At 20.8% G+C, this 14848-nt stretch overlaps 1 protein-coding gene across 1 annotated transcript in view; it reads right to left on the bottom strand.

Moving 5' to 3' along the window:
• LOC129606033 (neuroligin 4-like) overlaps positions 1-12248 on the bottom strand; it is a 33140-nt gene extending 20892 nt beyond the window's left edge. Inside the window, exons 1-2 of the mRNA XM_055516085.1 lie at positions 11840-12248; positions 10229-10491 (exon numbers count right to left, since the gene is read on the bottom strand). Of these exons, the coding sequence (XP_055372060.1) occupies positions 10229-10491; positions 11840-11955 (379 nt within the window). The 5' untranslated portion in view covers positions 11956-12248. The remainder of the gene's footprint in view (positions 1-10228; positions 10492-11839) is intronic.
• Positions 12249-14848: the final 2600 nt, after the last annotated feature.

The following is a 14848-nucleotide window of genomic DNA, read 5'->3' as shown; positions in this document are numbered from 1 at the left end:
GATTTTTTTTCAATTTTTTGTTTTTTTTTTTTATAGTATTTTCATATACATTTAAAAAAATTTTTTAAAAGGGATAAAGGACTGAGATTTTCAATACACGTACATAAGTATAAAATTCTCTTATATTGTGTCTTTAACTTTTTTTAAAATATAACAATATAAAACGAACATAATATTATGTCCTTTTGGGTTAACAAAAAATCAAAAAAAAAAAAATAAATAAATCTGGAACAAAAGTAATAGTAGAAAATTGTACCAAAGAGGATAATTTAAAATAACATTATATATAATAAGAATGAATTATGCATTCATAAAATTGTTAACAGTGGCCTTATATTATATATATATATATATACATACATACATATAGTCCTTTTTCTAGTCCTTTTAATATTATTATTAAATTTAAAATGTCATTTATGTTCATAATAAATTTTATGTATTTTTAAATATTTTTAAATTATTTAAAAAAATATTGTTATATAACTTTAAACAAACAATATTGATATATGTATGTAATGAAATTGTGTTCGGTATAAGTAAAATGTTAAAAAAAAATTAAAATACAATTTAGATTTTATGAGAAATGAGAAAAAAAATGTGACTCTTTAAGTATTTTATTGAAAAACGTTTAATTTTTTCATGAAATATGAAATTTTTTAAGAATTGTTGAAGATTTGCAAACTGAGATTGAAATCCCATTTTCTTAATTTCAGACAGAGTTGTTTAGCCCACTTAATTGGTTAAATTAGATTTTTGTTCAACTTCTCTGGTTAAAGTAACTATGAGTTCGGGTAATTTAAAACCGAAACTGGAATATTAGTAATTGCCAATACAACGTGTAATTGTTTATAATTGTTCTTATAGATTCTTATAAGAATAACTAATGCAAATTTCTTCATTTAACTACATAACAGATGAATGACGTAATCAAAGGAACAAATGAAGCCAGAGAAATTTATTAAAAAAATTTTCTTTTCGAACTGGACTGGAACCATTGGCCTATCGCTTTCTAGGCGGATGCTCTACCAACTGAACTACAGAGGTCGAAACTAGAATTTAATTACTAATTATTGAGATTTTTATAAAATTCATTGAATAAACTTAAAATTATTTAATATTTGTAATAAATTTCTAATTTTTTAAAGATGAAATTAATAAAAATTTTGAAAAATTAACTGGGCTTATTTTGAACGTATTTCTAATGGTTAGTGAAATTTATCGTGAATTTTCTTAAGTACAGAATCATCTTAGTACAGAAATTTCAATATTTTGTAACAAAAATTTTAAAATTACCTTCCACATTAAAAATCATTTTAATATTTTTATCTTTAATTTCCAGTACGGATTCCTTTCTGATATAAGTAGTATAAATTTCCTTAAGGCTCAAATTATTTTTCCTAATATACGAGTACTATCCCCTAGATATATGCAATCATTCATACTACACAAATTCATTTCTATGAAACAAACTTTCTAGTTTTGTATTTCTTCCTATATAATATGTTTGACCAACTTAATTTCCGTGTTATATTTTATATTTATTTAAGGTCAACCCTTTTTTAACAAACTGTCACCAGAATGCTGTAATTGGCACTACATTAATTATATATCTAAAGAAAAATAATGCAACAGTTAGAGTAAAATTATGTAGTTTGTGGTACATTCTGTTTGCACTTCAATTTTTTTTTTTTTTTTGTAAAAATTACATAAAAATTTTTTATTCCTTAAAAATATTATTTTTAGTTTTTTATAAGAATTTTTCCATTTTTATTTTCTATACATTAAAATGTAACCGGAAATCAAGGTTATAATAATTTTCCAAAGTTTGCAAAAATTTTTTTATATAGCTACATAAAAAATAAAATAAAATCTTTTTATAAAAAATCTCAACGAATACTTTCTTAAAAAAATTACTAGGGTTTTATTTAAAAAATGCAGAAAAAAAAAATCAGCAGGATGTTTTCATATATAGGGTCTTAGGTTTATCATAAATTGTTATTTCTATTACTCAGCGTTGTACTACTTTCATAATTTTCTGGAATATATATAATAGCATATATATATGGAAGAAAATATAGATATACATATAATATGAAACTTAAAGGACTTTATAATCCCTAGACAATATTATATTGAGTCAGAAGGTTTTATTTTTCCCCCAATCAAGTATAGAAGGATTTTTGAATAATACTTAAGATATTATATAAATTTGTATTATATGCATAAATTATAAATGTAAGTATGTTATTACATATATATACGAAATTTAATGTTATACTTACATTTAAATTTTGCATATTTTAGAGATGAAGTAGAGATTACTATGTAGCTAGATTTGTATAAGCATATTTAATTTTTTTTTTTTTAGTATAAATTTTTAGTGTTGTTTTAGGAAAGAAATGGATAACTATATACAAAAAGATGGCAGCAGAAGGTACCATAGAAATTGAAAATATGTTACAAATTTTCATTTTTTTTTTTTAACTTTCTTAATGTAGAACAGCCAAAAAAATAGGAAGAAATTTAAAAATCGGTAACATTGGATGTATTTTAAAGAGATTAAAATTTAAAATAAAACAAAATATTGCTGATATTTGAATTATTGAATCACATTAAAGGAAAAAATTAAATTACAAAATGTTGTCTTCGGAACATTCATTAAATTAAAAGTTTTCATTTAGAAAATTCTCAAGTTATGCTATAGAAAATTCTTATGGGCATTGAAAATTTTTATTAATAAGAATAATTTCGAAAATTTTTGGCAAAACAGATTTTTTTCCGAAATGTAATCAATCAGAATTAAATTAGCACTATTGATTCACAAGAATCAATTAGTATTGTACATGTTTGAAATCAAAAATTTTATTAAAAAAGAAAATATTAGTTAATTTGTGTTTGTAGTGAAATTATATACTGTAAAATACTAATTTTTATTCACTTAATAACAGAAATGCCCGTATCCTTGTACCATGTATTTAATTGATATATTAATTGGTCAGGTCTGGTTAACTTTTGTATTTGTCAGTTCGTTTAAACTGAAACTTTACTGTAAGTCAATATTATATTGATAGGTTCAGAAGCAAAGTGGCTTCATCCTCACTCCGAAAATTTTTACCCAAAATTTAATTTTTCCTAGTGCAAAAGTGACCTAACTCACATATTGCGGCAAAAATTTTGGGAATGAGGGTTGAATCACTTTGCTCCTGGATCACTCATTATTAATCATTATTTTAAAATTAACACATTGAAATTTAAACAATTTGACAATCAGTTTCTTAATAAGGTGTATAAGGTATAATAATAATTCCCAATTTAGAATACCGTATTTGTTAAAGGACTGGGTTCAACCAAACCAAATGTGAATCAAATTAGCTCCTTAAAATTTCTTAAGATTCTTAAGGTCTAATGTGGTACGAATAATGAAAAATTTCTACTCAACTTAAAAAGATTATCCATAATGTCATCCATTATTCAATTATACTTAAATTTTAAGTAAAAAAAATAATAATCTATAGGATAAGAACGAGAACCAAACTTTTAATATCAAAAAACACTTTTTCAACAAAATTGTGTTTTTGAAAATTTTTTAAAATTTTAATTTTCTTCTTCCTTTTTTCATACGAAATTTATACTACATTATATGTATATGTGTATATGAGTTCACTTTATATTGTGTCAGTGCATTTATTAGGTATATGACAGAAAAATTTTTTAACTTTATATTTTTTTCATAATAGATAGGATATTAAAAAAATTTTTGTCTCTTTTGAACATAAAATTAATTACTTTTTTTCTCTCTCGTTTTGTTCTCGTTTTATTTTTGTTGCAAAATATGTGAAATATGGGAAAAATTGTAAAGGAAGTCGAATGTCATAACCAAAGCACTGATTTATTTATGTTTCAGTTATACTTTTAATGTCATACTACAGATGTATTCAATTATAATTTAAACAAAAAAAAAAAAGCAAAATTATTATTATAAAGAGAGGAAAGAGTTATTATATGAAGAGAAAAAAGAATATTATTATATGAGTATATGAGTTGCTTTTTTATTCAGAATTTTACGGTATATAAAAATTATAATGATATAGAAAGAACAATATAAAAAGAAAGACGTATACATGACATTAATATCCTTTTTTTAAAATTCTTTAGATCTTAATTAAATAATGCATTCAATTAAATTTATTAAAGCAATTTTTTGTATTCGTTTTAGTAGCATAAGAAATACAATTTATATAATTATAATCTAATTTTAAGATTTATTGCTTGTACACGTCATAATTATTATGTGTAAATGTGTGCATCTAATTTTCCATTAAAAATTTAAAATATATTGAAAACTGTTATATAAATTTATGAAAATACGTATTCAGAATATTGTTGCCATTATATTATTATGTGTAGATAATACAATAAAATTATCTATTGAAAAGTGTTTACCTATATAGTATGAAAGGGGTGCAAAAAAAATCTAATTTGTGAATTGCCTAAGTCGAAGGCTTGGTTGCCTAAGCAAATTAACCACTAATTTGCTTAGGCAACCAAAATGGATTTCCACTAAAAATTTTCACTACTTTCTTGACTAATTATTTAACAATGAATAGTATGAGATATTACTCGTAGATATTGTTAAAATATTGAAAGACTGAATTAGAGTAATTAAGTAAACAGTGTTAATAAAACTCCGAAAAAGATTACAAACACAAAGATTATGGAAGTTGATTATATTGTTAATATTATTTTTATTACTTCAAGGCTCTTCTATTTTCCTACCAATTAGCAATCAGTTTATCATAATTCGTTTTACGAGGTAGATGTCAATTTACTAAAATTCTGAACATGCACGTTTTTAAATAAAAATGTTCTCGACAGTATAACACTATCTGAAATGAATTCAAGTCATAAAGAAGGGAACAAGTTATAAGAGAATCGAATACTTAGTAACCGTTGACAAGTGGATGAAATTTACATACAGAACTATGGCAAGCAAGTTAAACATTTTTCGAATTCCTTTTATTTAAAAATAATGAACTGGAAATATGTTTTAAAAAAAAGTCTTATTAATTGTAATTAAAAATAATAAATTGTTAAGAAAATTTTACATTCATTCTATTTTGTAGCTCCTTTTTTAAGTCTTCTTGCCTTCATTCAATTATATATTAAATCTAATTTTAAAATCTTGTATTTTAAAATATAATTAATTTTTGTCTAAGAAATTTAAATTAAAAATCATTGAAAACTTTCATTAATTAAAAAAAAAAAATTCTTCGACATATTTTTTTTTTCTTTGCATATTTTTAATACTTTGCATAAACTAATTTGTTCATAGAAGTGAAACAAGTAGAATTTCTTAGTTGTCAGTCTTATTATTCAGCTTAATTTTTCTTAATTTAATTGATATTCAATGCAAGAGCACGACAACTCAACAAAAATTAAAAAAAAAAGCATTAAATATGCATACAACAACTGTACATAGTAGTTAAAAAGGATAATGGAAAATGTGTTTCTTATTATTCATTCTCTGTTCCTTGGCTTTTGTTCTCTTCTACATATTCTTATATATATATATATAGTTCTGTTTTTCTTATTAAAATTTTCTTCTCATTTCTTTGATTAATTTTTTTCAACGTTCTCTTTTCACTATTTTCAAAATTTTCTTGAATCTAAAATCATAATACAGTAAATCAAATATTTATGGAAAAGCTTGAAAATAATTTTTATAGTGTTTTAATGTTCCTTAAATTCCTGGAGTGCATTTATGAATTCATAATGCATAAATGTCTATGAAGAAACATACTACTTCTATTACTTCTATTTTATTTCATTAAAATAATAAAATTTTAGTAAAACTTTTCGGTCCAGTTTAACATTATCTCTTTCTTGACATTAATCTTAAAACAGGTGCGAGTTAAAAAAAATAATAATATAAAGATTTTTACATAAGGGAAATAATAAGCCAGTTTAAATCAGCAAAATTCAAAGGCTATATATTAATCTTGTTATATGGCTTTCTCTTAATTTAAAATTCTAATTGAGTAAATAATTTTATTGCTTCACTTATATACTATAGTAATGACACATAGTTACATAACTCTCAGTTGTGCCATTTACAAGTAAATTTACAGTCATTAGTTGCATTCATTTTTATTATTATTAACTTGAATTTGGTATAAAATTTTGTCCAAATTTTTTTTAGCAGTATTAATAAAAACAGCCAATGAGCTGGCTGAATCGTATTTTATAGACCGCCTTAGTTTAAAGAATAGAATTCCCAAATATTTTTCAAACAAAATTGCAGTAAAATTTTTTTTTAAATTTTCTTTAATTAAACACACGATTTACTGTATTTAATGAATGAAGAAAATTTAATTGTTATTATAAAAATATTCTTAAGACACAATATAATTTTTTTGATTTAATTACCCTTTCATATACAGAAAATCAATTTTATATTATTTTTATTGTACTCACTTGTTTTCCATGAAAAAATCTTTGTTTACAACCAATATTAGTGTGATATAATAATAGTATGCATGTAGATGCTGTATACTTCTCTGAATATAGGTTATTTATTATTTAGCGTAAAGTCCTTTTAAAATATCCTTCACATTTAATAATAATAATAATAATAATAATAAATGCCTGAAAGTTTTTTTTTTGCTATATATTTTCGAATTTTTTTTATCATTACATTCATTTACTACTATAATATTATATTTTGTTTTTGTACATTATGCACAATAAAGCATAAAAAATTTCAAGGATAACGATTGTATAAACTTTCTCATTGGTTTCTTTTTATTTTTTGTTATTTTGATTTTTATATTTTCTTTGACATGAAATTAATTTATAGATCTATACACATTATGTATGCAGATAATATTGTGTAGATATGCATGAGCTGTAATATGCATTTATTATAACACACAAAAAAATATTCTTTACTAAAAATGTTATAAAAATAATATTTTATGATAATAAATGAGGAAATGAACATTGCCTATTATAAAAAAAAAAAAATTTTAGTTTCGTTTTTTTTTGTGCATCATTTCGCTATTAAAATATTTTCCTGAAAACGACAGCAATAACAAGGATAATGCATCAGAAAAATGTGCATCCACATACATTTTATACTTATGCATTATTATAAAATTTATTTTTATTGTTTTGGGTGCTATTTTTTTGGTTTTTCTAGGCTACCGTGATCGTCATCACTGTCGTTGTCATTGTCAATTACTTTTTTTTGCTTCGTTTTGTATAATAATAATATTATATGACATTAATTATAGAATATAAAAAATAATAATATTAATTATACATATAAGCATTATTGTAATGAGTGATTGGACATGCCTTTTTTCCTCGCGTTCTTACTTTTAAGACGAAACGATTTATGAAAAAAAAAAATAATTGAAAATAATATTGGTAGAAAATTTTCATAAATGAAATTTAAATTAAATTGAACTTGTTGAATAAATTGGATTTCTCAGGTCTACAAAATGGTAACAGCTAATTATCATTTAAGGAAATCGATATTCCGGAATCTTGACCTAATAATAAACCGAAAAAAACTCATATAGGGACTTTTAGTTTGCATACATATTGTTTAAATAAGTATGCATATAACAATATTTTCTAGACCCTATAGAAATTGAATACTTGAATAAAGTAAGCTTTGGTTAATAATATTATTAATAATTTAAAGTTGGCATTTTTCGCATGTAAAATACATACAAATTGTTAACCCAACTTCGATCAAAATCAAAAGTTATTAAATGCAGTTACTCAGGGTGCCAGTTACAAGTTTTTGGTGAACTTTTAGTAGAAAACTATTTTTGTGCAGAAACTGTTTCAAAAATAACCTTGCAAAGTAAATCCTGAGACGAAATACAAGAAAATTCTTAAAATCAAATATTGAAAATGTCAAGAATTTCGTTTGTAGCCCTAAAATGAATTTCAGCTCTATCATGAATTATCTTCGCAGCCCGTAAATTCGAAAGTTTACGAATATCATATTGTCAATTCCGAATTACTAAAATTCTACTCTGAATCTTCGTAATAAGAAAGCAATTTAAATAAGGCGGTCGTTTTTAATTTTTCTCTAAAATTAAAAAGCCTCTGTGTTCTTCTTCCTCTGATGCAGCAACACCATGATGGGAAATGAATTCCGATTTGATTAAACAAATTTTTTCCAATATTTCCAAAATATTCAAAAACAAAAAAAACTTTAAAACTTTCATGAGTATGAAAGTGGTATGCTCAAATCGCAACAACAATTTATATATAAGTAAAAATTTTAAAACAAAATGCTGATATTGATAGTCCGAAAATTTATGCTGCCATTCCTAATTCATAATTTCTACGAATGAAATTTGTGATAATTCAAAAGTCTACGTCGTAGCTGAGTTCATAGTTCGTAGGATTCCACGAGTGGAATTTATAATAGGGCTGATTATGTTATGTACAAATTCTTGTTCGGAACTTATCACTGTAAGGCATGAGATTCTAAAAAAAAATTTTCTACTTTTAAAAGTTCTTCTTGAACTGATTACAAACACCTATATATTTGTATACTACACATGTATATATAATATTACATATACGATTTCAATGGAATCTGAATTTTTTATATTTAGTTCTTGGAAATATTTTGCCTTCTCCTTTATTCTTTTAACTACATCTACTTTATTTAAAGCTTTCACGTTTTAATTTTTCATTAATAATATAAAATAACCTTCAATTTTTATAAAAAAAAAAAAATTAATTCAAAATGAATTAATTTTCATCACTGTATATAATTGCTTTATTACAGAAAATCCAATGTCAGAAAATATTAATCATTACTTTTATTGTATAATATGCAGTTATAGTCTTTAATCAAAGAATTAAATTATTAATTGAGAATAAAATGTCATACATATTATTTTATTCAATGAAATTTTCCAAAAACAAAAAAAAAAGATTCTTTACTATTAATTATAAATTCATCTTTTATCATTTTTAGTATTACATTGTAAATTTGTTGTATAACAATGCAATTATGGCATTGTATATTGTCATCTTTATAATTATGTATGAATTTTAATTATAATTATTACAATGCCCTTTCATATATTTTTGGAAAATGCTATAAAAGAACCTTTTAAGATTAATTGTGTTATGCATAGGGTATACACATAATAATAACGATAATGTTATCTTAGACAACAAAATACAAAAGTTTAAAGTATAATAAGGTTCAGTTAACAAGGTATTATGCTTAGTATACCTATGAATATTATGAAAATGTAAGTTAACATTATAATTTTAAATAATAAAGGAATTTTCTAACAATTTAATTGAAATTTTGTTTGTTTATCGATGAACAATGAAAAAGATTCATTGTCTAATTCTTGTGATAAATTCATCATCGAGAATTCAAAAAAAAAAAATTTTTTTTTTTTGTTATTGTAATGATTACTTTGTCTTCCACTTTTTCTAGATATAGACCATTTTAATTGAAAATAGTCATGTCTTAATAATAAGAATTAATGATAAAGCGAAAAATTTATGATGGAAAATCAACAAAAAACATAAAAAAAAAACAAAATCGAAAAAAATTTGTAAACGCGCTTTTTTTTGTGTAACAAAGGATAAAAAATGAACAAAACGTCTCCTTTTTTTCTGACAATAATAATTTTGAATACATAGACTATAAGACATAGAAGAAAAGGATCTTAATATTCTTAACGTATAAGAAGGGTAATAGAAGGAAAAATTTTCCACCACAAGAAAAATTGAAAATTAGATTGTTACAACTTTTTTAATCTAATTGTTTTTGATTGATTTTGTGATTTTTACTATGGAAAAAGAGATCTTGAGAACATTGAACTTTTCATTAATTTGATTTCTTTCCTTTTGATTTTCTGAAATTTTTTATTTATTGTTGTGTTTTGACAAGAATTTCTGAATTTTTGCTTCGTTTTTATACTGAGAAAAAGTAAATCAATCATTTTTCATTTAACACTTTTAATTTTTCTTATAAATTTTTTTTTGTTGCTGTTTCACAAAATTTTCATGCAAATTCAGTTTAAAAAAGGATAATTAATATAAAAATTGTTGAAATGTTCTTAAAATTTTATTTTTATTTTATCATCTTTTAATCTATTTTAAATTTTTGTTACATAAAAATTTTAATAAAAAATTAATTAATTTATTTTATTTTTTTGTATAAAAGACTTACCTCCGTAATTAGTTGGTGATGGTGGTGATGCTGAACCGGGATTTAATGCTCTCGGTACATATAAATTTAAATATAAACAATCTTCTGATTGATTTGTTAATAATGGTAATAAACGTCGTAATTGTGCTAAACGTCCTCTAGGCACTTCAAGTAAAGCTTCTGGACCATTTGGTGGCATTGGTACAGATTGAGGACAAACTGGTGAAAAACGATCAGCTAATTTTGTATTTTGCCATGTTGATGGTGTTACTGGTGGCATATACCTACATAAATAAAAACAAATATTTTAAAGCAATTAAAATCGCTAATGTTTTAAAATAATGTGCATAAGGGAATCTTATCAATTAAATAAGAATTAATTAACATTGTAATGAGTTTTGTAATTATGTCCTAAAGGTGTTGTTTAACACTTTTAACAATGAAAAACCTCTGTGCCAGTGTCATTCATAGGTCATTCAATTTATAACACCCCAATAAGCAATAAAAAATTTTATAAATATTAGGTGTAAAATTAATGATTTATCACCTTTGTTATTGAGTTAGGTATTTTAATATTTTACAATGCAGAAATATTTGCAAGCAATCTTAATTTTAATAATAATAAGGATTCTTCCACAAATATTCAGAAATAAGCAATATTTTTTGAATTTAATTTTCCCGAAATGCAATTTGCGAGCTAGAATTTGACTAAATATTGTTAGAAAAAGAATTTGAAAAATTGGTAATAAAGATTCATAGGCAGTTTACCAAAAATACTTAATTATTACGTTCTAGAAATTAATTAATAAAAAAATCCTAAATAATTAATTAAACCTAAAATCCATGTAATCGATAATTTTTAAAATTTCTGTAATATAAACATTGATTTTTCTGATCCTTTATAAAATATTTTTTTCTATTCTCTTTTAAATTTAAATAACAAAATTATTTGATGAATACATTCAAATTTTAAGAAATTATAAAACAATGTTGTAAATAACACGCTATCAGCCCGTATATATTCTTTGCCAGTTAATTTGCTTACTATGTTGGCAAAAATTTCTGTATACAATATACTCATAGCTATTTAATTAGCATTTAAATCTTACTGATGAAAATTTCTTATATTATGTTGATACCTACACTATTGAATTTTCCCTATAGTAAACTTTATAATAGTAAACTACGATATTATAATCTTGTAGTTTGAATTCTTTAAAAATAATGTTTTAAGAAAAAATAAGTTTACATTGTCTGAAAATTTTACTCCTAATTAGCATACATACATATTACAAAATTCTTATATAATTTTGTAAAATATCTAATTAGGATATTATTAATTTTAATATAAAGTATTTAAGAATTCTTTTAAAACTTTTAAATTTATATTTAGTTTTGAAACTCAAAACTTTTATAAAATAATAAAAAAAACAATCAGTTTTTACCTTGCCATACTTATTATATGTAATTTAATAAAATGAATTTTATATAATAATAAATTTTATTATTCAACATAATAGGTCGTACTCCACATTATTATAATTAAATCTTCTGAAACTTTTTACTTCAAGTATAATTAAAAAAAAAAAAAAATAAATTAAGAAGAAAAAAAAAATTTTTTTTTAAACATACCTTAGACCACCAACTGGCGGTGATGCAAATGGTACACCAAGATATGCCTCAACTAATGGTTCTGATCTTATAATAATACCTCTAATTGGACCATATTTTGTTTTAACAACATTCATACTATATTTTATATTATGATGAAATGAATATGAAGATTGTGGTACAGATGTTGCCAATAATATTGTTAATAAAACTTTTATAAAATTAATTGAAATTTTAAATGATTTTATAATATTAAATAGAATTTTTGTATTTTTAACAATTATAGAATTATTTAATTTTATATTTAATTCTGTTTTTCTTATATTCTTTTTATTATTAAACCAATTATTTTTATTATAATTAATATTATTATTATTAATTGTTACAGCTGTTACAGTTTTTATACTATTTTTTTTATTTAAAATAATTTTATCCTTGAAATTATTAAGATATTTTTTATAAAGAAATATTTTATTAAAAATATTAACAGCTATTATTTTAAAATTATTAAAAAATGATTTTGTAAAATAAAATATTAAAATTGATAATTTAAACCACCATAATAAGAATATATTTTTCCACCAGTATTTAAAATTTGTCAAAATTTTAAAATTCAAAGAATTGAAAGTGTCCTTTTTCGATATTCGTAAATATTGAAATAAATTTTTTGAATTGAATTTAATAATTAATTCATAAAATATTAATGAATATTTTAAATAAAAATTATAATATTTCAAATTAATTATATTAAAGGAATATTTAATAATTTTTAAATAAATATTAATAAAATAAATTTTATTTATTATTAATTTAGCACCATAATAAATAATTTTAAATGACCACCCATTAATAATTTTATAAAATATTTTTTTAATAGTTCTTTTGATCATTTTAATTATTTTTACTATTATCACTTTATCAAAATATTTATTATAAAATTTAAATGATTCTTTTATAAAATTTTTAAATAATAATGTTAAATTATAATAAAATTTTATTAATAAAAATTTTTTATACATTAAAAATTTCTTTATTTTTAAAATGATTTGAATGCAAAATATTTTCATTTGATGTATTTTTTTATTAAAATAAATTGCATATATTAAGGCGTTAAAATATTTACGGAGATTTATTATTAATTTTTCCAATATTATTTTTTGATATTGATTGTAACACATTGAAATTATAATATTATTCTTGGATGTTCTACTAATTTTATTTGTTATTCTTAAAATAATATCCTTAGAAGATTTCATCCTTTGTATATCCTTTTCATTGTTATTATTATTACTATAATTGTCATTATTATGATTATTGTACCTCTTCTTCTTGTAATTATGGTTTCGAAAGGTAAAACTTTTAAATAATTTTTGTAACATTTTAGATAATGTGAAATTTTTATGTAAAATTTTAAAAAATATTTTGTAATAATTGAAATAAATTCTTATTATTCGTTGAAAATTTGTCATATTGATAAATTGAAGAAATTTATTATTATAAATTGTAAGAATATTATCATGAGAGTTCAAATATTTTTCAAATTTTATAAAAGAAAATATTATTATTTTTAAAATTTTATAGAATTGTTTACAAAATATTAAAAGTTTTTGTAAAATATATTGAAACGATAATAATAATAATTTAAATATAATTGAATTAAAATGAAAATTTATAAAGTAATGATGACATTTTAATATTGTATAAATTGTTTTCCATATAAATTTTTCTTTATTTAAATTATTGGTCTGTTGTTCTTGTTGAAATTGTTGCTGATGCCGATGATCTTGATGAGATTTTAATATATTTTTAATATTATTTATTTTATTATTTGAATTTGAATTATTAATGTTGTTGTTGTTGTTGTTGAGAGATTGTTGATTATAATATTGATTTTGTAATTTGAATATATTATTTTTTTGAAATATTATTTTAAAATTATTAATTTTAATTATTTCAATTTGTTTTTTATTAATTATTTTTATGTAAATTGTGCTCAATTCAGTCTTTATATATTTTAATAATTTTATTTTTATTATTATTTTATATTGTTTTTGATTTTTTCTATGAAGAAATGTTAGATTTTTTTTGAATTCATTGAATATTTCATTTTGATCTTTAATAATGATCATGATTTTTTTGAAAATTTGTATATTCGGATTTAATTTTTTATAGTTATTTATATAGTATTTGAAACCAGTAAATATTATAATATTTTTATGATTTAATTGTTGTTGAATGAATTTTGTAGAAAATTGTTGAAGAAAATTTTCAATATAATATTTTTTGAATGAAACTTTATTATAATCTAATATAATAATTTTTATTGAGCAATTTATACTTTTTATTATTGAAATTATTAATTTATTATTTTTTCTAAATTTTTCTACAATATTATAATTAAATACATTTTTACAATTATTATTATTATTATTATATTTAGTTCGTTTCTTATATAGTTTTATAAAATTTTTATGATTTTTTATAAAATTATTTTCTTTATACCATAATTTAATAATTCTTTTATTAAGGTATGTATTATAATTATTATTATTATTATTTAAATTAATATTAAAATTTATATAACTATCAATTCCATTGTCATTATTTATATTATTATTTTTATTAATAATTTCATTTTTATTATCTATATTATTATTAATACTAAATTTATTAATGAATATATTAAAAAAAATTGATTTGATTTTATTAGTAAACACATTATTTAAATTTAAAATAATATAAAAGTATTTAATAATAAAATTAATATAAATTTTCAATTTAGAAATTATTAACATATTAATATAATAAATAGAAAATTTAATATATTTAAAAAGAATATAATAATTATAATTATTTAATATTAGAAATGATTTAATTATAAAATATTTAATTATTTTGTTATTAGAAATATAATTAATAAATAACGTAGATAAAAAATATTTTGATATAAAATTTTTATTATGAAAAATATATAAAAAATTTTTAATATTATTAATAATTATTTTATTAAAATTATTCACATTTATTATA

Source organism: Condylostylus longicornis, unplaced genomic scaffold (assembly GCF_029603195.1).
Source record: "Condylostylus longicornis isolate FDR11 unplaced genomic scaffold, ASM2960319v2 ptg000017l, whole genome shotgun sequence".
Taxonomy (NCBI): Eukaryota; Metazoa; Arthropoda; class Insecta; order Diptera; family Dolichopodidae; genus Condylostylus; species Condylostylus longicornis.
Note: the sequence above shows the minus strand (reverse complement) of the source record. Positions and strands in the feature narration are given on the sequence as shown.